Source organism: Acipenser ruthenus, chromosome 6 (genome assembly GCF_902713425.1).
Source record: "Acipenser ruthenus chromosome 6, fAciRut3.2 maternal haplotype, whole genome shotgun sequence".
Lineage (NCBI taxonomy): Eukaryota > Metazoa > Chordata > Actinopteri > Acipenseriformes > Acipenseridae > Acipenser > Acipenser ruthenus.
The window spans coordinates 73,778,236-73,802,163 of NC_081194.1; the positions used below are offsets into that span (position 1 = coordinate 73,778,236).

The 23,928-nt window shown below is 35.9% G+C and overlaps 1 protein-coding gene across 5 annotated transcripts in view; it reads left to right on the forward strand.

The window, feature by feature from the left end:
* rock2a (rho-associated, coiled-coil containing protein kinase 2a) overlaps positions 1-23,827 on the forward strand; it is a 62,820-nt gene extending 38,993 nt beyond the window's left edge. The window contains exons 9-33 of one of the 5 annotated variants that reach the window (XM_034017012.3): positions 1,226-1,385; positions 2,587-2,650; positions 3,231-3,319; positions 4,020-4,068; positions 4,782-4,917; positions 5,360-5,451; positions 5,914-6,160; positions 6,785-6,891; positions 7,220-7,379; positions 7,783-7,943; positions 8,636-8,820; positions 9,530-9,599; positions 10,299-10,402; positions 10,528-10,714; positions 11,044-11,137; positions 11,266-11,360; positions 12,090-12,284; positions 13,185-13,350; positions 13,658-13,846; positions 16,216-16,375; positions 16,535-16,613; positions 17,094-17,361; positions 18,582-18,795; positions 19,320-19,384; positions 22,405-23,827. In XM_034017012.3, coding sequence (XP_033872903.1) covers positions 1,226-1,385; positions 2,587-2,650; positions 3,231-3,319; positions 4,020-4,068; positions 4,782-4,917; positions 5,360-5,451; positions 5,914-6,160; positions 6,785-6,891; positions 7,220-7,379; positions 7,783-7,943; positions 8,636-8,820; positions 9,530-9,599; positions 10,299-10,402; positions 10,528-10,714; positions 11,044-11,137; positions 11,266-11,360; positions 12,090-12,284; positions 13,185-13,350; positions 13,658-13,846; positions 16,216-16,375; positions 16,535-16,613; positions 17,094-17,361; positions 18,582-18,795; positions 19,320-19,353 — 3,305 coding nt within the window. In that variant the 3' untranslated portion in view covers positions 19,354-19,384; positions 22,405-23,827. Of the gene's footprint in view, positions 1-1,225; positions 1,386-2,586; positions 2,651-3,230; positions 3,320-4,019; positions 4,069-4,781; positions 4,918-5,359; positions 5,452-5,913; positions 6,161-6,784; positions 6,892-7,219; positions 7,380-7,782; positions 7,944-8,635; positions 8,821-9,529; positions 9,600-10,298; positions 10,403-10,527; positions 10,715-11,043; positions 11,138-11,265; positions 11,361-12,089; positions 12,285-13,184; positions 13,351-13,657; positions 13,847-16,215; positions 16,376-16,534; positions 16,614-17,093; positions 17,362-18,581; positions 18,796-19,319; positions 19,385-19,737; positions 19,828-21,534 lie in introns of all 5 variants that reach the window. The other 4 variants (XM_034017010.3, XM_034017011.3, XM_034017014.3 and 1 more) reach the window with 4 other exon arrangements.
* The last annotated feature ends 101 nt before the right edge of the window (positions 23,828-23,928 follow it).

Sequence of the window (23,928 nt, forward strand, 5' to 3'; positions counted from 1 at the left end):
GTAAGGATTATTGCCCACATTGTCAAACAGGTAACACAGCAATAACAATCCATGATGTGGTACAGAACTGAAAAGCCAGAGCTCTTATGTTTTTAATCCCTGTTCCTGCAGTGATTTAGAGGACAGATCTCAAACACCAGTGCACTAGAGCGGCCATTTTGAAAATTGCTTTAGAAGTGTAAAAAGTTGGTCGGATGTTAACAATGAAAAGAAAGATTACAGGTACATTAATTGAACACATCGGGACGTATAACGCTATATTTTTCGGAACCCTGTTACTTGCTCTCTAAGTGCATTTTGAACATGGTATTCTGCATAAAACGTTCATGACATAGAAACATGTTTAGACCCCAGAAAGAATTGTTGCTTATGAAAACCAGCCTCCAAAGTTAAAATGGCAATATGCATGGGTGGAGCTTCCAAGGTAAATAGTGCTCACCTGACACCACAAGAGCTGGAACTATGTGGCAAATAATAAGCTGTTTAAATCCAGCTCAAATTCTGGTCATGAGGTTAATGGGATTGACATAGCTGAACTCTGTTAAATGGGACAAAAATTGAACATTTATTTCTGTATTGCTCTAGGCCAGGGGTGTCAAACTCAGTTCCTGGAGGGCCGCAGTGTCTTCTGGCTTTCGTTCCCCCCGAGCTCTCAGTTACTTAATTGGTCTAATTATTTGATTAACTGGACACATTTAACACTTCTCTTCAGGCCTCAAAATGTTTCATAGGTAGTGTACCTTGAATCAAATGCATTTTTAAAACCATCAACTAAAAGACCTTGAAAAATATTAACTGTCAAACTCAACAAATAATTAGATCAATTATGTTAATTGAGAGCTTACGTTGGAATGAAAACCAGAAGACCCTGTGGCCCTCGAGGACTGGGGTTTGACACCCCTGCTCTAGGCTGACCTTTCAAGAATATCAATAACATCACTTGGTTTAAATACACTGAAGACCAACATACTGTAGGGACACACTTCAGAGTGTTCTCTAGTGTGCTGGCAATGAGTATGGTGGCAGTCTGTAACCATCCAAACTTTGTTTTTACTAATGTAGCCGGTGAAGTAAATCATACATGTAGTTATATATTTTATTTTTTTTAATTACATACTGCCAGTTTTTAAGTGTAAGAAAAAAAAAAAAAACATTTTTCAAAGATTTGTTCTCGAGGTCACCATTCTCTTGAAGGATTTATGACAAGAGTTTTCTGTGTCCACAGCTGCAGCTCCTGTAGTGGCAGAATTAAGTAGTGACATAGACACAAGTAACTTTGATGAAATTGAAGATGACAAGGGAGATGTTGAAACTTTCCCTGTCCCCAAAGCCTTCGTTGGAAACCAGCTGCCTTTTGTAGGATTTACCTACTTCAGGGATAATCAGTAAGTGCATTTTTAGAACTGGCACCTAAGCATCGTTCATTCTCATTTTTTTTGTTGTTTTGCATGCGAAACAGAAACTTGTACATGTTAAATAAGGCTGCCTGAGCGCTGTTATAAATGGGTAATTGTATGTAAAAATAATGTGATATCTTTTAACAACTGTAAGTTGCCCTGGATAGGAGCGTCGGCCAAGAAATAAATAATAATAATACACCTAGGACTATGCATGTTGATTAGAAGCATTAAGCATTGTTTGCGCATACCCTTTTTTTAAAGGTTTCGGAATGTTTCCAGTAATCTTCAAAGCTGTCAGTAGCGCACTGAGATGTTGTAGAAAAACTTCAATACTCAGACTACAGAGGACTTTTAAAAAATCTGGAACCGAGTACCCTCTGAAAAATACCTGGGTATTTCAAACCAGCATCTGGCAGCATAGCATTAAATTATTCACTTAAAAGGCACCCTCTAGATCTGTTATGTGTTTTACTGCTTTCCTAACCTCTCTAGTAGGCAAATTGGAAACTGTGAGAAGTGCAGAAATGTAAAACCTGAAAGAGGACAATTCCGGCACAACAGGCTGCTAAAGCATTTGGTTGATAACCGGATCTGATTTGTGTACCAGGTACCCTTGCCTATCTGTAATTAAGAAAGAGAACCCCTAATTAACCCCTAATCAATTTGCAAACTTTCAGAACTGAATATTTCATGCATTATATTTCCGCATGGAATAGTTATGCAGAAGGGATCAACATCAATTACTTGCCAAATACATCTTGAATCCTCAAGGTGCAGCATCAATTGCAAAGGTTTGTGTATTACATACATGTTGGGTATTGACATGTAAGTCTTGCAGCCTCAATAAGCAAGCTCTTCTGAACTGCACTGGTGGAATAAACATGCATATATAAAGTGTCATTGTTGTTTGAGTGAGTTAAATAAAGCATTTCATGTTTTGTGTGGTTGTTTCATTTAAAGAAAGAAAACGTTTAAGTAAAGATTAGCAAGATTGAAATTCAGAAAAAAGTTTGAACATGCCTATCAGCCAAGCAGGATTTTGTAAGTGAATAAAAAGTTGGCTGATTTTATTTAAAAAAAAAAAAAAAAAAAAAAGCTTATACAAAAAGGTTAGTGGAGATTTAGATCAGATAGGCATCTGGCACAGTTATTGAGATTTTAAATAAGAGCTGTTTCTTTTCTGCAGGTTGCTAAGTGACTTAAAGCCATCCTCTGTAGAAAATGAGTGCACAACTTCAGATAAAGGAGAGGTGGGTGTCTAGAGATTTATTATAATATAGTTTGTAATTACTTTATTGACATACTGTAGATATGTTTGTATTGCATGTAAACTTTGCCATGCATAATTATTTTGGTTATATACAAATGCATAGAGTAAAATGGGTCAAACTTTATTATGTTTGTGTTTTAGAAATTAACTGTTTGTTTTGTAGTAGGTTTACTTTTTCATATGCAGAAAAGAGGCTGGCTTTGTCATTCCCAGATAGCTTTTATTAGCCATGGTTTATTATAAAGGCAATGCTTTACTGCAACCTTTTAAAATGTGAGAGGACTTCTTTGTAGTCGGACATTCTAGAAGTGGTAGTCTTCTAAGGCTACAATACAGCAGTAGACTGTTTTAGTCAAAGTAACTGTTCATATTTAATATGATTAAGCACTGGTAATTTTTAGTTAGTTTTTTTTTTCAATTTACAGGTCAGTGTAGCGGGAAGTGACCTTTATACTGGTGTTTTCTTTTTTCTTTAAATCTGTTCCTTGTCTACATACTGTATTTTTATGTACATTAATTCTCACAAAATTAAGCTTTACACATCATTCACTGTCTGACAGTCTGCACAGCTGCAGAAGAAGCTGCATCAGATAGAAGAGAAGCTCAACAATGAAATGCAAGCCAAAGATGAGCTGGAGCAGAAATGCAGGTACATGTGTGATGTGTTTGTTTGTTTTAATGCTGTATTATGTGATAAAAAATTGAATCTGCCTTGAAGTGAGAACGCTCTGTTACATTGTGTTACTAATCAATGAAGAAAAGGGCTGTCTCTACTGGAAAAAGCTGCAGAAAAAACATTTCTGTGTTCTGAATTCTTAGAAAATAGTTTCTTACATCAACAATAAAAAAAAAAAAATAAAAAAAATTAAGCTCTGTTTTGTGGTGCTTAAAGGTCCCCTGAAACGAGATTGCCACAGGAAATGTACGTACCAATCGGTTGTCTTTTTATATAAATCCTATCTGAGTTATCGCTTTCTGAACCCACAATCTCAATCAACAGGTTTCTCTTAAAACAGAAGAGTAATGCTAAATAATACTAAGTTAACTCAAAATTGTGTTACAAAATGAACATATTCCTGTCAACAAATACTTTAGACAGCAATCAAGTTAGATTTCTATTGAATTTATATGTATACTGATCTTGTCAGATGTTACAAAGTTCTGAGATCAATCGGCTACTAGGAACCAGACCTGCTTAGATGGGCCAAATGGCGGCCTCCTCGTTTGTAAATGTTCTCATGTTACCGAATCTCGTGTCTAATGGTCTAAACCAAATAATTAAATTGTAATTAAACTGCTCGGAATGAATAGTTGGTGTATTCATCTTTTTTTCTTGATTCCTCTCCTAGAGCTGTTGGTAACCGTCTTGAAAAAACATCTAAAGAGCTGGATGAAGAGGTGATGTTTTTTGTATTCCATCAAACCAATAACAAAATGTATATTATAGATTGCATGTGAATACAGTATGTGGGTTTTATTTATTTTATTTATTTTTTTTTTTTTTTAATAACTTGAATGGTATTATCTTTTAAAAGATATAAACTTTAGTTTAATTTATGAAAAATGTTTGATAATCATTTGAAAATCTAAAAAAGTAGGTAATGCAGGATTTAAATTTTTGGTTTAAGTGGGTCTAGATGTTGTAGAGAATAGGGCTATATCCTATATTTACAATAACCACAAGAAGTTTTAATCTTATCAAGTCCTTTCCTGCAAAATGATCACATTAATAGGTAAATAACCTCTCTAGTCATACCCGACACACCAAGTATGACCAGCCCCAGGGACATTAGAGAGCTTCCAAAGCACGTTTCGGAATCCGTATTGATTTCTATGGTCATGCCTTTGTGTGGCTATCTGAGTAAATGTACCTACAAGGCAGTGATTTGATTGCAGTTGTGGGTTGGGGATGAAGAATGAAGAATCTGGAAAACTAAGTTACCTGCTTTTGTAAATTTCTTTAAGGTTTTATTTGTCATTCATCGTTTGCCATAACCTGGTCTGGAAACTAATTTTACAAGGTCTTATACAGTACAGTAAGAAATAGAAAAATACATTGATAATCTGATTTTCTTGTCCATAGTAGATTCATTTGTGTGTTAACATTCCAGATTAGCTCCAGGAAAAATCTTGAATCAAATCTAAGGCAATTGGAAAGGGAAAAAGCGTTGCTGCAGCACAAGAATGTAGAGTATCAAAGGAAGGCTGAAAACGAGGCAGACAAAAAACGCTGCCTTGAAAATGACGGTATGTGGATTGGCATTTGTTTTTAAATGGTGTGTGTGTGTGTGTGTGTATATATATATATATATATATATATATATATATATATATATATAGATATAGATATATATATAGATATAGATATATATATAGATATATAGATATATTTATATATATGTGTGTGTGTGTGTGTGTGTGTATATATATATATATATATAAGATGATTTCCATTACACAAGAGTAGATGTTAAAACTTCATGCTGATTTGAACTCGGCTCTCGCCAAGATAAGCACCAACTAAGACGATGTAGATATCCTATATATATATATATATATATATATATATATATATATATATATATATATATATATATATATATATATAGTAATGTCAAACATGTTGCAAGTCATTGATTTAAATTGTATTTATAAAAATAAATAAATAATGCATAAAATACTTTTACAGTTAACAGCCTAAAGGATCAACTAGACGATTTGAAGAGGCGGAATCAGAGTTCTCAAATATCGAATGATATGAATGTACAATTACAAAGACAGGTGTGTGTGTGATCACAAAGTGTTTCTTTCAGTGCCACACCATAGACTGATGTAAAGTGGGGAATTAAATACTGATGTGTGTAAAAACCATATTTGATTGCATGTGTTTAACCCAAATTACAATTGATTTAATATCATGCATTTCAAGACCACCATCTTAATCTCGTTTTTACTGCATTTAAAAAAGAAAGGACGGGTATAGAAACCAAATATCTGTTAGCAACCACATCTCTTTCTATGTCTGATTGACCATTCAGAATGAATTTTGGCAGAAGGTGCACATGGTAGCATTTTTTCATTCAACTTGGGCTTTTCAGTTTTCTTAAAGCACTTTTTTTTTTTTTTTTTTTTTTTTTATTTGTTTGTAGTTTTAAGCCCCATGTCAGTTCCAGCACTACTAAAGCCCATGTAGGTCACTGTTCATGTTGCTAATCATTTTATTTTACTCATGTGGCTCATTAGCTGGATGAAGCAAATTCCTTGTTGCGCACAGAGTCTGATACAGCAGCCAGGCTGAGGAAGAACCAGACAGAGATGACAAAACAATTACAACAGCTGGAGTCAAACAATCGGGAACTGCAGGACAAATGCTGCATGTTGGAAAACGCCAAACTCAAACTCGAAAAGGACTTCTTCAGCCTGCAGTCAGCCTTGGAGTCAGAAAAGCGAGATCGAAGCCAAGGCTCGGAGATCATAAGCGATTTACAAGGTATTTGACGCTGCTGCCTTAGTCTGGTCAAGCTTTGTTTTAATAGCATTATTTTTTCAGTAATTAAAATTGTCTCAATACTGTTACTATACAGTTGCAGTTTTGCCTCAGCACTGCTTAAAACAGCGTAACAGACACATCTTATACTAAATTCCAGCCAGTTTTCTGTCTCATTCTGCTGTTTATGCAGTTCTAGAAGGGATTACACCCTGAGTGTTTACCACAAATCTAACCTGACATGTTTCTGGATACAGGATTTAGTAATTTTTGGGGTGTGTTCTGCAATGTTATAGCAGTTCATAGCTATTTCCTGTTAGCAAATGGTTTTACGGTTATGAAGCATAGTCAGTCATTGTTTAATACTGGGCTTAGTTATATTGTTGGCTCCAAAAACTTTGATTGTTCCTGTGCTCTGTTAGCCAAGCCTGCCAGTTATCTACTGATAACAAGAAGCAGTTTTTTTTGTTATGTTTTGTGAGGCAGTAATATTGGACTGAATATAAAAACTAGGTAGCTCTGGCTATATATATATATATATATATATATATATATATATATATATATATATATATATATATATATATAATATGGCAGCTTTATTACCACTTTCTTAATATTTTTTAGGACGAATCTCTGGTCTGGAGGTGGAGCTCAGAAATGTTAAAGGTTCAGTATCCAAAGCTGAAATGGACAAAAGGCAACTTCATGAGAAGCTGACAGACATTCAAAAGGTGAGCTATGATAGATCTTAGAAAAGCATAAGCAAGGCACTTTTTTTTTTCTGAATACTGTGAAGTAGAAGTACAATTATAAATTGGCTTACAAGTATTTAAACCTTCCATTCTGTTACTTCTGGCTAACAATTGGAAACATTCAGCTTTTTCTTTTGTACTCTACTTTATGCAAGTTGGAGGTTAATGTAGATTACTGAGTTGTGTATCAGTGTAAATCACAGTTCTGATGGAACGTGTTTACTGGTTTAAATTGGCGAGTCTGAGTCGTATGTATACCATCATTCTCTCTGTTCTAATCTATTTTATATTCTTGTCCCCCATACAGGAGAAGAATAACATTGAAATAGACATGACTTACCAATTGAAAGTGCTGCAGCAGAGCCTGGAGCAGGAGGAAGCCGAGCATAAAGCTACAAAAGCACGGCTAGCAGACAAAAACAAGATCTATGAATCCATTGAGGGAGCAAAGTCAGAGGCCACGAAAGGTAAGTGAATTGGAGGCTTGAAACAAAAACATATGCTGTTAACATTGCCTTCTCAGAAAAGGTGATATGAAATCTCAATTGTTAATACAAAAAAATAATTGTGACGATGATATGAAAGATAAAAATGTTATTTAAAAAAATAATGGACAACCAATTGTACATAAGGATTTTCATTGAGGTGTTCTGATGAAGAGATAATTATTTGATTCTTGGGGATTTGAGTATACAAAAGTTTACATTAGAGGCACATTATAATGATTTCTCCAGGCACCATTTATATTGTATATATTAGCCTCAAATGTATTGCTGTGGCTTCACTGTGATGTAAAAACCGCAGCCTGATCATGTGCTGGGATTGTTGTTTATAACAATATTCCACTGAAAAGGTTTGTTTTTGCCACAGAGATGGAAAAGAAGCTTCAGGAGGAAAGAACATCAAAAATGAAGGTGGAAAACTTGTTGCTGGAGGTTGAGAAGCAGTGCTCTATGCTAGACTGTGATCTCAAACAGTCACATCAGAAGTTGGAAGAGGTATATAGGCAGAAGGAAAAACTAACAGAAGAGGTATGCCCTGAATCCATAATAACTATTATTTATTTTACTTTCATCCTGGTAGTGTGGCACCCAAATATGGATCCCAAATTATAGTGAAAAAAAGTGTATATTTTTAGATATTCACAACTCTCAGCTATTTAATATGTCAAACACATTTTGCACATTTTTTTTTTTAATAAGAAAACCAGGAGGTCAGTTTATGGACTAAAGCTGTAACAAGTTTTGTATCATTAACCTTGATCAATCTGTGACATTACATACACATGATTATATTTTTGAACCTCTGGTCAGTTGGGGATACTCATAGATTTGATCAACACTGTCACAAATAAATCTGAACATTTTAGTGTTATTAGCAAGCATATAGGTTTGAAATACAGTTTAATACTAGATTACTTGCATTGATCTGCATAGGTCAGCAGTAGACACTGCAGGCAAGTAAATCAGCAGTATAACATATTAGTTTGCTGCATTGTTGAATGCTGCCTCAGTCTCATGCATTTTGAGATTGTTTCTATGTATGGCGTGCCCTGTTCTGCCATGAGGGAAACACATGAGATTCTTTGAGATGCTGGTTTTAATTATTTGGAAAAGGCAGTTAAAATGATTAAAGTATCAGCCTAATAAAAAGCATATAAAAATCTGTGTTCCTTTGGCACATTAAGGCTGTCTGTGTCCTGACCAGAAATGCGTTCTTTCAGGTGAAGAATCTGACGTTGAAAACAGAGCAGGAGACACAGAAGCGCAGTCTGACGCAGAACGACCTGAAGATGCAGAGCCAGCAAGTGAACTTGCTGAAAGTGTCAGAGAAGCAGCTCAAGCAGGAGATCAATCACCTCTTGGAGATCAAATCGACCCTGGAGAAACAGAACAGTGAGCTGCGCAAGTAAGAAAATGAATTGCCTCCCAAGTGCAGTAAAATTTAGATGGCTTTGCACATGTTACATTGCCACGAAAAAAAATCATCATTGATAAAGCAGAAACAATAGTCTTAGTTTAAATTAATACATTTATAACTGTGAAAGGTCAATAGTAATTGTTGTTACAGTACTGTTTAGTTGCAATCAATACATTTTCTACTAGTAATATTTTCATTGGTGAAAATGTGAAAGGCCTTATGTATGTCCATAGCACAGTTTACGGCTATCAAATTTTCACCCGACAGTGCTGATGGATTTTTTTGTTCTGAAAGAACACCACATGACATCTGATTTTATTTTACTAGTTGTGTTTATTTTATGTAGTAAAAGATAAACTAGAAGTTGTAATTTCTTCAGTGACATTGAGAGAATTTTAGTGAAACGTTTATGAAAAGGTTTTACCAAATGTCTTTGTTGTTCTACAATATGTATTCTACCAGTTAAATGTGTTTATTTTATACAAAAAAATTGATGATTCTACGGTAAAACTTTGTGCTGTGCCTTTATCATCAGACATAAAGGACACTGAAAACGTTGTCTCCTAAATGAGTTTGTTAGTTGAATTGTTAGGTTTTCCAAGGTGTGTGTGCGTGTGTGTGCGCGCGTGTGTGGTTATTTATAACGAGCGCTGCAGCTCATCTATTTTTCCTGAGAGGTGTCTGGTTTTGTTTTAAGGGAGCGCCAGGACGCAGATGGGCAGATGAAAGAACTTCAGGATCAGTTTGAAGCTGAGCAGTACTTCTCGGTATACTTTTTAAATTGTTTAATGTACAACAGGCTTTCTTGTGACTGCATGTTAGGTAGCAATGTGAAACACTTTAAGTCCTGCTTTTTGACCTGATGGTTTTAAATGCAGATAGACAGATAAATAGATAGTATATATATTTCTAAAATATTGTATGCTTAAATATACCAATTAAATTATCAACACTGCTGGGCAGCAATTTCTCGTTAACATGGGGTTTAAACCATAAATTCCATTTTCGATGGCACTGCCTTAAACACTAGGCTAAACTACACACATAATAATAAATGCTAACTACCACTATACTCCTACTACCAGTATACACTTCTGCAAACAATTAGGGTTTATTTACATACTCATCGACACACTCGTTGCCAGTACTGCAATAAATGCCAGACCCATATTGGTGTCCTTGGTGATGACCCACCATTTTGAAGTGTGGGTGGCAACAGGTATGAAGGCTATTTGAATATTCTCACTTGACACCTCACTTGATATCTGCTTTTCATTAGCATGAATATAGAAGTGTTTGGGATTATTGAATCTATGACTACACCTCATTGTTTGGAGCAGGATATATTTGTACATGTTTGTACAGAAAAATGATTTATCATAAATCTGTGCTCTACCAGATATACCTATTGTCAAATGTAGTTGGACAGGGTAGCATACATTAACTCTTGATTAATATAATTGCAGACCCTGTATAAGACCCAGGTTCGAGAACTGAAAGAAGACTGTGAAGAAAAGAACAAGCTGTGCAAAGAAATGCAACAGAAGCTCCAGGAGCTGCAAGATGAGAGGTAGCATTCTGTTCATTGCGGGAATTTTATTACTTTGTTCATGTCAGAAAGCAGTTGTACTTCAAGAAAGTTAGATTTTAACCTTTCCAATCCTCGTGTGTGTGTGTGTGTATGCGCTTTTGCAGAGATTCCCTGGCAGCACAGCTGGAGATCACTCTGACCAAGGCAGACTCTGAGCAGCTGGCTCGCTCCATTGCTGAGGAGCAGTACTCTGACCTGGAGAAAGAGAAGATCATGAAAGAGCTGGAGATCAAAGAGATGATGGCCAGGCATAGACAGGAGTTGGCGGAAAAGGACTCTACAATAGGATCGGTCAGTTGGACCCAAATTCTGTGCCTTAAATTACCAAGATTGTATTTTTATATTTGTGTGATTGACCATTACAAAGTAATGACACATAATCAAAACATTAAAAGTGCTTATTTCTATAGTACCTGTCACATTCATTCAATCAATCCTAAAATAACCTGTGTTTGACCAGTTTTCGAATGACTAGCTGAAGATATATACATACGTACAGGTGCCTCCAACAGTTTTTTTCAAATTGAAAGACTTTCTGTCAATACTGTGTTTTTCATTATAATCCCTAAAAAGAATTAGCAACATTTCTGATTTTTAATAAACCTTGTATTTTTTTTCAGCTGGAGGAAGCTAATAGAACATTAACCAGCGATGTGGCAAACCTAGCAAATGAGAAGGAAGAGTTGAACAACAAATTAAAAGAAACTCATGAACGTAAGTAAAATATATTGGGCTTTGTTTTTCTGTCTAATTAAATCAAAAGGCCAGCCCTCTGGAGTCTACAAGCTCTCCTTGTGTAGCCATGAATGTTTTTTGACCTGAATATGTACTGCTTAAAACAGAACTGCAGAAGGTGATAGAAGAAGAACAAGCCATGGCAATGACCAAGTTGCAGTTTGAGAAACAATTGCAGTCTGAAAGAACACTGAAAACACAGGTAAGAATATCAGTTTATCATTATATTTAATCTGAATTCTGAGCAAATTTTGCTGCGTGGGAAGTATTGCATTTTATTCAACATTTAATTATGCAATGCAAAGCTAGACCATATCGTGTTATCGGTTAGCATGCATGACACTTTTTTTTTTTAATATATAATTTAAACCTAACATTTTGCTATAACATTATTAATGACACCTTTAAAATGTGTAGTATTTTCTTTCTTTCTTGGTCCTTGTGAAAAGCACAGTCATAAAAGCCATATTAACAAATTTGCTATCTGAATTATTTGAGAAAGTTCAGACTTATTTAAATTCTCAGTGCAGGCGTATCTGACACGGTTACATTTAGTTTTCATACTGAGAACAGTGTTTTCATTGGTACGTGATGGCATGTAGGAACTTTAAATAGTAGCATTCCAAATGTGGTATTTTCAAGCCGAAATTTGATTTATTTGTTTATTTATATGGGGGGGGGGGGGGGTGGCAGTACTTGGAACTAGTGATTTTCACTAGCTCATTCCTTTAATCTGTGCATTTACCTGTTTTCACGCTATCCTATGTAAGTATGCGGTTAAGATTAAGAGCTATACTTCTCCTTAATGTAATATATCTTATCTTATTTATATATATATATATATACACACACACAGTATATTCTTCATTTTTAATTGCGGGCGTGGTACTGTCGAATTCCAATTGTAAAAACGCTCGGTGTGTGTCGGCAGGCTGTCAACAAGCTGGCGGAGATCATGAACCGCAAGGAAGTGCGGGTGGGAGCGGGCAGCAAGCGAGGGAACGACACCGACGTGCGCAGGAAAGAGAAGGAGAACAGGAAGCTGCAGCTGGAGCTCCGGTCTGAGAAGGAGAAACTAAACAGCACGCTGATCAAGTACCAGAAAGAGATCAATGAGATGCAAGCGGTAAGGTTGTTTTTAATGAGTTTGAGCACGTTTTCGTTGGCCTAACCTTGATGGACACACATGCTAGAAGAGAACAGATTGAAATGTCTTCATCTACCAACCATCTACCACCGTTAACATTTTATGTGGTGTGGAGGGTTGCTTTTAGATGTTCTTTCTTTTGTAATGCACAAGATTATTGAAGAGGACTAATCATATTGGCTTAAGGGTTAAAATTGGGGAGGTATGGTGTGTGGTTTTTATATATATATATATATATATATATATATATATATATATATATATATATATATATATATACACACACAGTACCAGTCAAAAGTTTGAGTACACTTGCTGGAAACTAGTTTTTTTTCATAATTGCAATGTTTTACGTCGTATACATTTCTGTAAATACTTGAAAATGAAAACACATGTTACAATATACAAAACAAAACATAAGGAGTATCAAAGCAATGTTCAAGAAAATTGAAAATTGTCTCTAAATCTTGGATTCCTCAAAATAGCCACCCTTTGCCTTAATAACAGCCTCACAAACACGAGGCATTCGGTTAACAAGTTTCAGCAGGAAATCACCCGACATGTCTTCCCAGCTCTTCTGCGGCAATTCCCAGAGATGTAGGGCACTTGTGGGTAGCTTTGCTTTGTCTCTTCTGTCCAGTTCGTCCCATACAAATTCTATGGGATTGCATGTCGGCATGGTTCCATGTTTTCCAAGCAAAGCACCGTTACATAAGTACATTTTACATCTATACAAATTGTTAGTAACAATGAGAAAAGGGTCCCATTGTTTGTCAAGTTAGCTTAAAGAAGTCATTTAAGCAGTGCTTGTGTGTTATTTAATTTTATATAATAATAAACAGTTTGGTTAATATTACATTTCTATGTTTGTTTTTATAGCTCATAACTGATGAAAGCCAGGTGCGAATTGAGCTGCAGATGGCACTGGACAGCAAAGACAGCGATATTGAGCAGCTCCGCTGTCATCTGGCCTCTCTAAATATTCATAGTTTGGAAACAAGTATTGGCAGTGGACCAGATTTCGACACAGATGATGCATACCCTGGTACTAAATCAGTGGATTTGTTTATTAATGTGATTGTTTATTGTAAACGGTAGCATGTTCCATGAATTCAGAATGCTAATGTAGGGTAGGTGTGTTTTTCAATAATGTCCTCTTGTTAGAAAATACATTTAAAGACCAACATATAAGGCCACTTTGTACACAAAGCCAGTGTCATGTCACTTTTACATTTATTCTTTCTTCTGCTTTTGTCGTTTAATGTATTAATAGAAGTTCTCAGTTGCTTCTATACATTACTTTTCCCCTTTCTTTTCTTTTCTGTTGGTGTTTTCCCTGCTCTGGATTTTAGTTCGTATCACTCATTCCCACACTTCGGAGGCCATGTCTTTCACCTACCAGCATTCATCTACCTCTGTCAGCATTGACACTAAGCCTTCTCGAGCCTGTATGCTTTTGGACTCTGATTCTGACTTAGAGGAAGAGCCTGAACCTCAACCTGAACCTTTCCCTCACAATCCATCAGAACCTGAGAACACAGGTGACCTGCATGGAGAGTCTGCACAGCACACTGTTTCCCTACTGCACTTCTCTTTTCACTGACATGCTTATTCTTCTACCCACTGTGTTTCTGTATGGCTTAAAGTGATTTAACAACAGAAGTGCAGAATAGGATCTGTTTTTGCATGTGGTGTGTTTTTATTTATTTTTTTATTAAAGGCCTCTACTGATATTTTAAACTTTCCCCTTTTTCTGAGCTGCATGTTTTTACTTGTATTTTCCCCAAAGTACAATAGATAGCAAAGTGACAGAATATTTTGCTAAGTTTTTCCCATTTTGGGGTTCCCGAGTGGCTCATCCAGTTAAAGCTGGGAGCGCAGGATGAGTCACACAGCTTGGACGGCACCAGTTCGTGTCTGGGCTGTGCAAAGAGGCCGAAGCGGGCGTCACATTGGTTCTGACGCTCCTGGGGTGGAGGATGGGAAACCGGCAGGGACTCATTCTCCTCATCTCGCAACAGCAAACCCTACTGCCCAGACACCGAGCACATTCAGCGTGCATAAAAAGCAGGGCTGATCTCTGTTCTCTGGGATCGGTAGCCCCCCCACCTCTGCTCTGGATTGCTCGGCATAAAAGCGTTTCTCGTTTTAGGCTTGTGAGATCGGAGGATGCTCACATGCCCTCAGAACGTCTGTGCTGTGTGGGAACTTGCTGCGGTGAGGAGAAAAAACATAACTGGACATTCCAAATTGGGAGAAAATAAATTAAAAAATAAATTTAATTAATTAATTGGTCACTCTAAATTAAAAAAAAAAAAAAAAAAGAATGTTTTTCCAATTGAATTATTTTGCACATCAGCTGTTGGCTAATCTTGTATTGCTTAACACAAACACATACAGTTACCAATTTATCAGTGGTACACACACAAGGATGTAGCCAAGCTAGTCTCAACCTCTTACCAAGATAAATATTCTATTGGATAATGTTAGACTTGGACATATTTAGAACTTAGTGCAGAAAGAAGACAATACGATTCGCAGGTTTAATATTTTAGTGTTTGTTTTTTAAAGTGTAACTATGCATGCTTTTTATTAGCTGAAAGGCTGAAATATATATTTAGAAGCATCTGGATATTGTATATGAAATCTGTTTACAAAACAAATGATCTTTTCACAACTGTTGGCAAACATTGTTCTACACTTCATATATTGAGTTCTGACAGAACAAAGATTCCCGTTATTGCCTTGTTCCCACAACCATGCTGTACACAGTCAGACCAGTTTTGCTTTCGATGGAGTGCATTTTTCTATGTCTGATTTGTGCTTCACTACCATGACTGCTTGGTGTGTGTCCAAGTGTTTTGACTGCACTTAAATTAATCAAATCGTTGATATGCTGGTGACCTCCATTTGTATCGGTTAAGTAAAGCAGAGATAGATGGTGGTTCATTCACAACCAATAAACAGCCATAATCCCATAGAGGTGGAGACAGCGCTGGAGAGAAGGCTTTGGGTCTGGGAGTAACGTATCCTCTAATTTTAAGAGTAAAATGTATTTTCAGGGAGTAAAATGCAACATTACCTTGAAATCATGAATAATCTTGATAAATACTACAATCTAAAGGTAATGGGGTAGGCATTAAAAAAGAGCCTTCCATTTTAACTGCAATGTTACTTTGAACTCCTGTACAACCACGCGTGTGTTCTACAAGGTTCTTTATCAGGTCAGAGCGTTTTTTTTTAGGCATCACACCGACTGCAAATTAATTAATGCTACTTGTATTTTAACATAAAATTCAGCGAACATTTTAAAACTTCAATATAAAGCCCGACATAAATAAAATGAGGAAATGCATTAATAAGTTATAAAACAGTTTGTTTAATATAGGAACCGTTTTGTAGCTGTTGCCTCTGACGATGGTTCCAGTTGGATTTGTAGCTGGACTACGGTGTTTGTGTTTCAACCTGTGAAGCTTCGACTTGTTCCTATTCTTACTGTGATTGGCTGCAAAGACAGCAGGGCTAGCCAGAGACTGGATAATGTGTGTTGGGTTGTTTTTTTGTGTACAGTTTCCTAGTAACTGAAGCCATTGTGTTCTGGGAGACGTAGTTTTTAGTAGAAGTTTTAGGGGGGGCGGGAGGGGGAGACAGACAAGCTGTGCAGCAAAATTGCTATTGTAGTGGGTATTTCAGATTTGTTAATGCTTAAAAATGGCAGGTACGCAGCTTATCTGGATACACTGAGTGGAGGCATACATGTCACACTTCAGATTTTCATATAAACAGAATCAGGAGGGACAGTTATTCAATTGTTAGCCTATTTTCATGATGCTGATCATTTTGTATTTACAGTGGTGTTTGTATGCTACCAATATACATGGTACAGATATTTATTTTTCTTTTTATATAGAATCAAGATTGGAAGGGTGGCTCTCCTTACCATTTAGGAACAATACTAAGAAGTTTGCATGGGAGAAAAAGTATGTTGTCGTGAGTAGCAAGAAAATTCTGTTCTACAACAGCGAGCAAGACAAAGAACTATCCAATCCTTACATGGTTTTAGATATCACGTAAGTGTTCAAACTTCATTATGCTAATTCATTTAATTGAAATGCACATTTTATAGGCATCTTAAAACTTAAGTTGTCAGAATCTGAGTGTGTTGTGTTAACATTTACCCAAAAGAGATAAGCAAAGACATTTTATTTGATCTTGATTCTTTTTTTCAGCAAACTGTTCCATGTCCGACCAGTAACGCAGACGGATGTATACAGAGCAGATGTCAAAGAGATCCCAAGAATTTTCCAGGTAAAACTTGAGCTGTTTACTTGACTTCCTATGTGCAAAGACCCACTATGGGCTTTTTTTGCCTTATTATCGTGGCTTATTCTGTGGCAATACCAAAATTCAGCACTTTACATCGGCTAGGTAAGCCACAGCATGTGTAGATGTACCAGAGATAACTTTGTACCATCACTGATCATTTTTGTTGTTGAATAGGTATTAGGTTTCATAAGTGTGATTGATTATTTTTGTTGAATTTAGGACTTTTTTTTTCTTTTTATGACCTGAATGTATTATTCTGCACTTCTATTGGGTATGACAATGTACTATGACCACTGTACTGTAGTTCACATGCAATTATATGTAAAACTGCTCATGTACATGAATGGAGTTTAAATATAAATATATATATATATATATATATATATATATATATATATATATATATATATATATATATATATATATATATATATATATATATATATACATTTTCTATTTTAGATCCTGTATGCCAATGAGGGAGAGAGCAAAAAAGAACAAGAGTTCCCTGTAGAACCACTGCCTATTGGAGAGAAGTCAAGCTACATTTGCCATAAAGGACATGAATTTATTCCAACACTATATCACTTCCCCACTAACTGTGAGGCTTGCACAAAACCTTTGTGGAACATGTTTAAACCCCCACCTGCCTTGGAGTGCCGTCGCTGTCACATCAAATGTCACAAGGATCATATGGACAAAAAAGAGGAGGTTATTGCTCCTTGTAGGGGTAAGTGAATCTAATGTGACCATTTAGCTGCCAGGTGTTTAATCTCTGTTACAGCTTCCTCATGATGTGTTTGTTTTTCAGCTAAGTTCACCTACAAGAAGTTACTGAAGAAATGGTCACAGAGTTCTGTAATACTGCCTAGCAAACTACTTTGAGCTAAATACAGTGCAGTCCACTTGGCAGGGGGAATCTTTAAAAGGGGCTCGGCGGGTTTGAAGGACATTGTTACTCGCTGAAGGTTAAACGTGGGCTTAATGGACTCATAATGCCTCCATTTGAGCCCATGCATTCAGCTGCTGAAATATTTATCACTCAAAGCGGCTTTCTTGCTTGCTATTACTTCCGCATAGCGGGTGAATGAGATGCAGGCATTTTCCATTGCAAAAGCCTGCTTAATTTTTACAGAAGACAGGACAAATGTTATGCTCCATACCAATCCTGCCTTTTTGCCAAAGACAATCTCTGCCATGTCAATCCATGTCAACCAGTCTGTGGAATTGGAGGCTTTCCATCCACCTCCTTTCCAGTCTGACAGGGAGCGACCGCTCCATACCCTCTCTGCCCTGTGTGGGCACTAGCTTATTATGTTGACAGGACAAGTTGGAGACAGTCTAAACAATTTGTCTGCTATGCGGCTAAATCCGATGGTCAAGCCCTGTCTAAGCAGAGGCTGTCCAAATGGATAACAGACACAGTCAAAACTGCCTTTGAGCTGGCCAACTTTTCCCCTCCAGAGAATCTCACTGCCCATTCCAATTTTTTAATCCTAGCTTCTTGTTACTGGGGTTCTGAATGGTAACGCACAAGGCAGTCTCGGCTTAGCCTTGTAGCATTCTGGTCGTTCTGCAAACTTGCCCCTGGTTCCCTAAAATAGAAATGCAACAATTAACCTTCAAGGTCGCTGCGTCCATGATTGCAGCAGGCTTGAAGGAAAAACGACGCCGAGATCTGTGCGCACAGTCCTTTTGTGCCCTCAGGGGGGAGCCATAACTGCGTCACAGGCTTTAATATATCTTATTCAGGTTTCCAGGTCTTTAGGAGGTAAGTTCCCATTTGGTAATGTTTTCGGTGTATAGCTTGTAACTTGGAAAACGCAATTACTGTTTTCAAGAAACATAAGTAGTTTACTGTTCCTTTAACTAGTTTCCACATCAATTTTCTATACATAAACACAAGTGTTTTCTCATTGCATCTTATACCCATATTTCCTTTTATTTTAGTGAACTACGACATTTCAACAGCAAAAAATCTGCTGTTGCTCGCAAATTCACAAGAAGAGCAGCAGAAGTGGGTAAGTCGGCTGGTAAAAAAGATTCCAAAGAAGCCACCTGTGCCAGATCCTTTCGCCAGATCTTCTCCTAGAGCGTCCATGAAGGTACAACCCAACCAATCCATTCGCCGACCGAGCCGGCAGCTTCCACCAAACAAACCAAGGTAACAGAAAAAAGAGATGTCACTGCTGCTCTAAACTGTAGTAGAGGTTATACATAACATGTGACAAAAATATTAACCTTATGCTTGCTACACATAGTTTTTTTTTTTTAGATAATCGTAAAACATGTTGCGCCACACAAAATATAATACGCATTTTATTGTGTTTTTATTTATTTATTTTTTTTAAGTAAAATTAAAATTATACCAGTTTATGGAACATACTGTCGAACGCTGAATTTATCTCGCTGGCTATTCATTAACCCATCCACTGTTACATCTTGTTTATTACTAATCTTTGCAACATGTTACATTTAGGGCTCCAACATGTATGTACATTGTTTATTGCTAGAACAGTCTTTTCTTTTAGAACAAAGTAGATCAGGCCCAAAGTGCTAAAATATTCTGTTATTATAAGGATTACATATTCTTCATAGGGCACATGTCAAGAAAGACCAGGTCTGAATATCTTTCTGATAAACTAACAATATTCCCATATTTTTCATTTTTATTGCTAACGTTTGTAGCTCTGGCCCCATGCTTCGAATCATCCTCCATTGAATGTATATATATGTTTGTTCCCATATAGACAGTAAGTAATAGGGAGCTCTGGTTGCATTGTCATGGCATGTAATCATTACTAACAACAGCCATCGTGGTCTATTTGCTCTGCACGCTGTATCTTCCTACACTGCCTTCACAGACAAATAACGTGTACTGCATTGGTGCATGTGTAAATGTACTTCAGTCATGTAGCCGTTATTGTCTGAGAAAGCAGCAGTGTAGTGCAGTCTGACAGGATTAGTTTTTTTTCTCTTGAGTTAGAGACAGATGTAAAAGCACATTGCAGTAATTGCATCTATATTGCCCATGGTTCATTAATACTTATACTGGTTTCAAGAAGAATCTCTGTATCAGTCTCTCAGATCAGGCTTCCCTTTACAGATTGCTTGATTTGGCCTTTAAAGACTGGGATTGGTCATTTGATGATGTTGATGATGACGATGTTTTTGATTTCTGAAGAAATAAGAAAGGGTAACATTGGTGCCTTAGAGTGTGTTGATTTAGTTTTTGCAGTGATTTGAGATGATGCATGCTTTCTTTTCTGAATAATAGAAGTTGACACAAAGTTGACATGCTTATATTTTTTTTTGTTTGTTTTTTTCCTCCATGCATATAACTGTCCTGAATAGGTTCAATTAATTTAAATACTACCATTATTATTTAAAGAGCGAGTATCATAATTTAACCTTCATAGTGTTATACGTGCATTATTTTTCAATTATAAACAATTTGACCTGAAAACTTTCATGCTGTCTTTTACCGTTCTCTTGTTTTCTCATTTTGGAAAGACTGGTCACATGTTGGGTTACCTGAGCGAATCCTTTGTTTGTTTTCGGTTTAGGTCCCAGAAAAAAAAAAAAAAAAAATCCAGCCAACAATGTTATTTAAAAATAACACTGGCATGTTTTCAACAGACTGCAGGAATTCAGATTTACCTGTTTACCACAATACAGCAACCCGTCATTCGAATATTGCCATCTTGTCATTGGAGGAGAACAACACAGTCAGGTTAACTTATTTCTAAAATGACTAGTAATGATGCAAGTTCTTAGAATCAGGTTTTACGATAAACATTTGCAAATTAAGTATTAAGAGAAGTGTTTCCAAGACCTGTGGCCCTAACCACAGTTAAGAAAAGGATACATATAGGCAAAATAGAATATAAAAGGTCATGTTTTCATGGTGTCTAAAAATAAAACATGTCTAAGACCGATAGGCCATTGAGTTCATTCATCCCAGATGACACTGCTGCACGTAACACCAGACAAACCGTATCATGGAAACCTGTGCAGCTTCTGTAAAAGTTAGCTCGGAGGAACTCGATTTGAGAATAAGAGGTGCATCTGCTACTACCTAACCAGACAGAATGAAGACGCTAATTCCAAGACAGAAGCCAAAAAATATAAACATACCACCAAGATTAGGGATAGATTTCCAGAAGCCATTCATAATGCCAAAAAAAAGTGATCCGGAAAGACAGGAGACAGCAAGGTCAAATACTTATTACAGGTATTATTATAACTTTTATTAATGTGATACTGCCTCTTTTACTACAAAATATATAAGGCTGTTCCTCTGAACACAGTCGGCACTTTTCTCATAAAACCAGACGTAGTAGACAAATAGTTTTGTTGGATTTTAGTGTTCAGTTTGTAAAATGTAAACATTACAATACGGTAGGATGAATATCAAGGAAAACGCTTTTTCACATGTTGAAGTCTTCATTGACAACGTAAAACATGAAAAGTGTAACAGCTGGTTTCACATATCCCAATTACCACTGATACTGGTTTAAGATTAGGTAGTACAGGATTAATGCTGACCAGGCTCTGTGAAGTCAGCTATATGACTTCATCTGTTTGTTTTTTGCAGGCATTTGGGCTTGCAAATAGGCCTGGTCTTAAACGTTTACAACATTTTTATAGGTTGTTGTTTCTATTAGTTCTGCTAGAATATTTGCATTTAGATTTATCAAAATGTTTCTATACCATAGTAAGTTTATTTAGAGATTTGTGCTTGTCCTTTTTATATGGGGAGTTGGCAAATCTCTCTAAATTTACCACAGTCACCTGCAGATGAAACAACTTCCTCATGTCATTTCCAAGAAGGTCAAGGCTCAAATTGTCACACTGTGCATCAGACATTGATTTCATGTCCTTTTTTTTGTGCTTGCAACAGCCCTCCCAGGCCTGGCCCTCCACGGATTAAAAGGGAAGAATCAAGCATCGGAAATGCTGCTAAAATTTAAATCTGAACAAAGATTATTTTATTTGTTTATTCTATCAGCAAATTGTATTTTAGAAATGTTATTATAATGTTAATTATAATATTTTCTATTTTAAATGTGAAAGTGTGCAATGAATGATGCAACACTGTGGACCTATTCTGGATAGTTTCACAGAAAAGTTTTTTTTTTTTTTTTTTGGTCTGTGCCTGGATTTGTTTGTTTATTTTTCCTTAAGCATGTACTTCGTGCCCTTTGCAAAATATAGACTACAAACTGAACCTGGTGTGTTTAACAATGCGAGATTATTTGCAGGATTGTGTGTGAATGTAAATGCTTGTATGTGTTTTAGATGATGTTTACAAGTGTAGCAGGTTCTACTTCTTAGGAAATGCAATTCTATAGATTCTATCCTAGAGAATAGAAAAAACATTTTTTTTTTGTAGTATGTACGTACAGGATAGTGGCTCTTTCATTTGATATCGTATTTTAATGCAAAATAATAACTTATTTAATCAAGTTCTTTTTTTTTTAGTCATTTTTGTAAGGGATTGTGACTACATTTTGGGTCTGTTGACAGTATCTACAAAATGTTGGAGTGAGGGGGGTAAACACATTTTTTAAAGAATGTAGAACTACAGAAATGATTTAGGTGGGTGTTGGAGCAAGAATGCATATTTGAATTTAGCTAGGACTGGTATGAAAAAAAGGGCCTGCACAGAAGAGTGTTTTCCATCTTTTTTGTTTCTTATTAAATACAATTCTTTAGGTATGTCTGGAAAACAATCTTTAACTGACACCATCTTTTCTTTTTGTCTTCCCAGCTAACTGCCTTTTATTGGGATGCAGTCACTCTTCAAGGTGATGGGTTTCTTCCTAACACAAAAGAGACTGAAAAACATATATGGCGTACCAAAAATGCTACATATTTTTTAGAAAGACTTATCTATGTATCACCATGGTTTACAACACTGCTAAAATGTAGAATACTAATCCTGGGGGTAATAGATAGGGTTCTTGGGAAACTAACCAGGTTACTGGGTCTCTGTCTTATGTGCACACTTCTTCTGCAAAACTCACGGCACTACCTGCTGAATCACACTTATCATACTTGCGTAACTACTGCATCACCCCCAACAGAATGTCATGAAGTTTGCTTTGTTTGGGGTTGCAAAGACTGAACACTACAAAGACATTTTGGAGGATATTTGCTGGATACAAAATGGAATGGATTTTTTAAATATCATACACAGTACATGCTAAGAAGCTGCAAAAAAAACTATTAATAATTTGGATTGTCACCCACTCTATTATAATATTTAAAGAACACATTTATTTATTTTTCTTCACATTTGCAGCTATGCATTTGTATAAAGCCTTTGTGGTTATTAGGTTATATGCTTACAAGATCATATGGATATCATGCTGCATGTGAATGTTTATCAGCTGTGATACTGATAGTTTCAGAATGTTACTTTTACTAGAATATACTTAGTGACAACTGGTTCACTTTCTGTAAAAATATTGCCTTAATTTATAATTGTTTGCCAATTCCTAGAAAGTGAGGTTTACTTCCTGTTAGATAATTGATGTTAAACCAAGTTAGTAGTGCACTATTTGTATGCATAACTATTCAGTGTATTCCTATCTTTGAATATATACCTGAACAAAAAGGATTAGAAATATAATTTGAGCAATGTAAGGAAACTGTACATTTCATATCTAAATTAATATAAACGAGTGACCTTATTACCCAAAGAGTATGTTGAACTCTATTGTGTATTGTTTTCATATCTTCCTCACTAAGTGCTGACATTTTGTATTTATCTTTGGTTTGTGTATTCTAGATGTGTTTTATTATTCCAAAAAAAAAATAAAAAAATAGCGCATCTGTGACTATTATCTCTACTAAAATCTCACAGCACATATATACAATTCACAATCTTTAAAATATTTAACTACAGCATACTGTAGATATATTTTAAAGTTTCTGTAAAGAGTTCTCTTAACACATAGTGATAGCTACAGGGCTTCCGGTAATGTGTTGAGAATTCTCATAGCTGGGAAGAGAAACATTAAAAATGGCCCTGAAATATATATTTATATAAATATTATTTTACATGCCAACTTACAAAAAAAATATAATTTATATGGGCCTGTCCACTTTATTTAAAATGCTACATTGAAAATGCATGTTTTATACAGCTACATTATGTTAAAAAAGTAAATAAAATAATGTAAAATGTATTTGACAAAAAATGTTGTGTTTATTTAATTTGTTATTCCTTCACTGGGAAATTCCTGAACTTTCGAGGGTATTACTGGTTGCAAAGAGGGGTAATTATTTT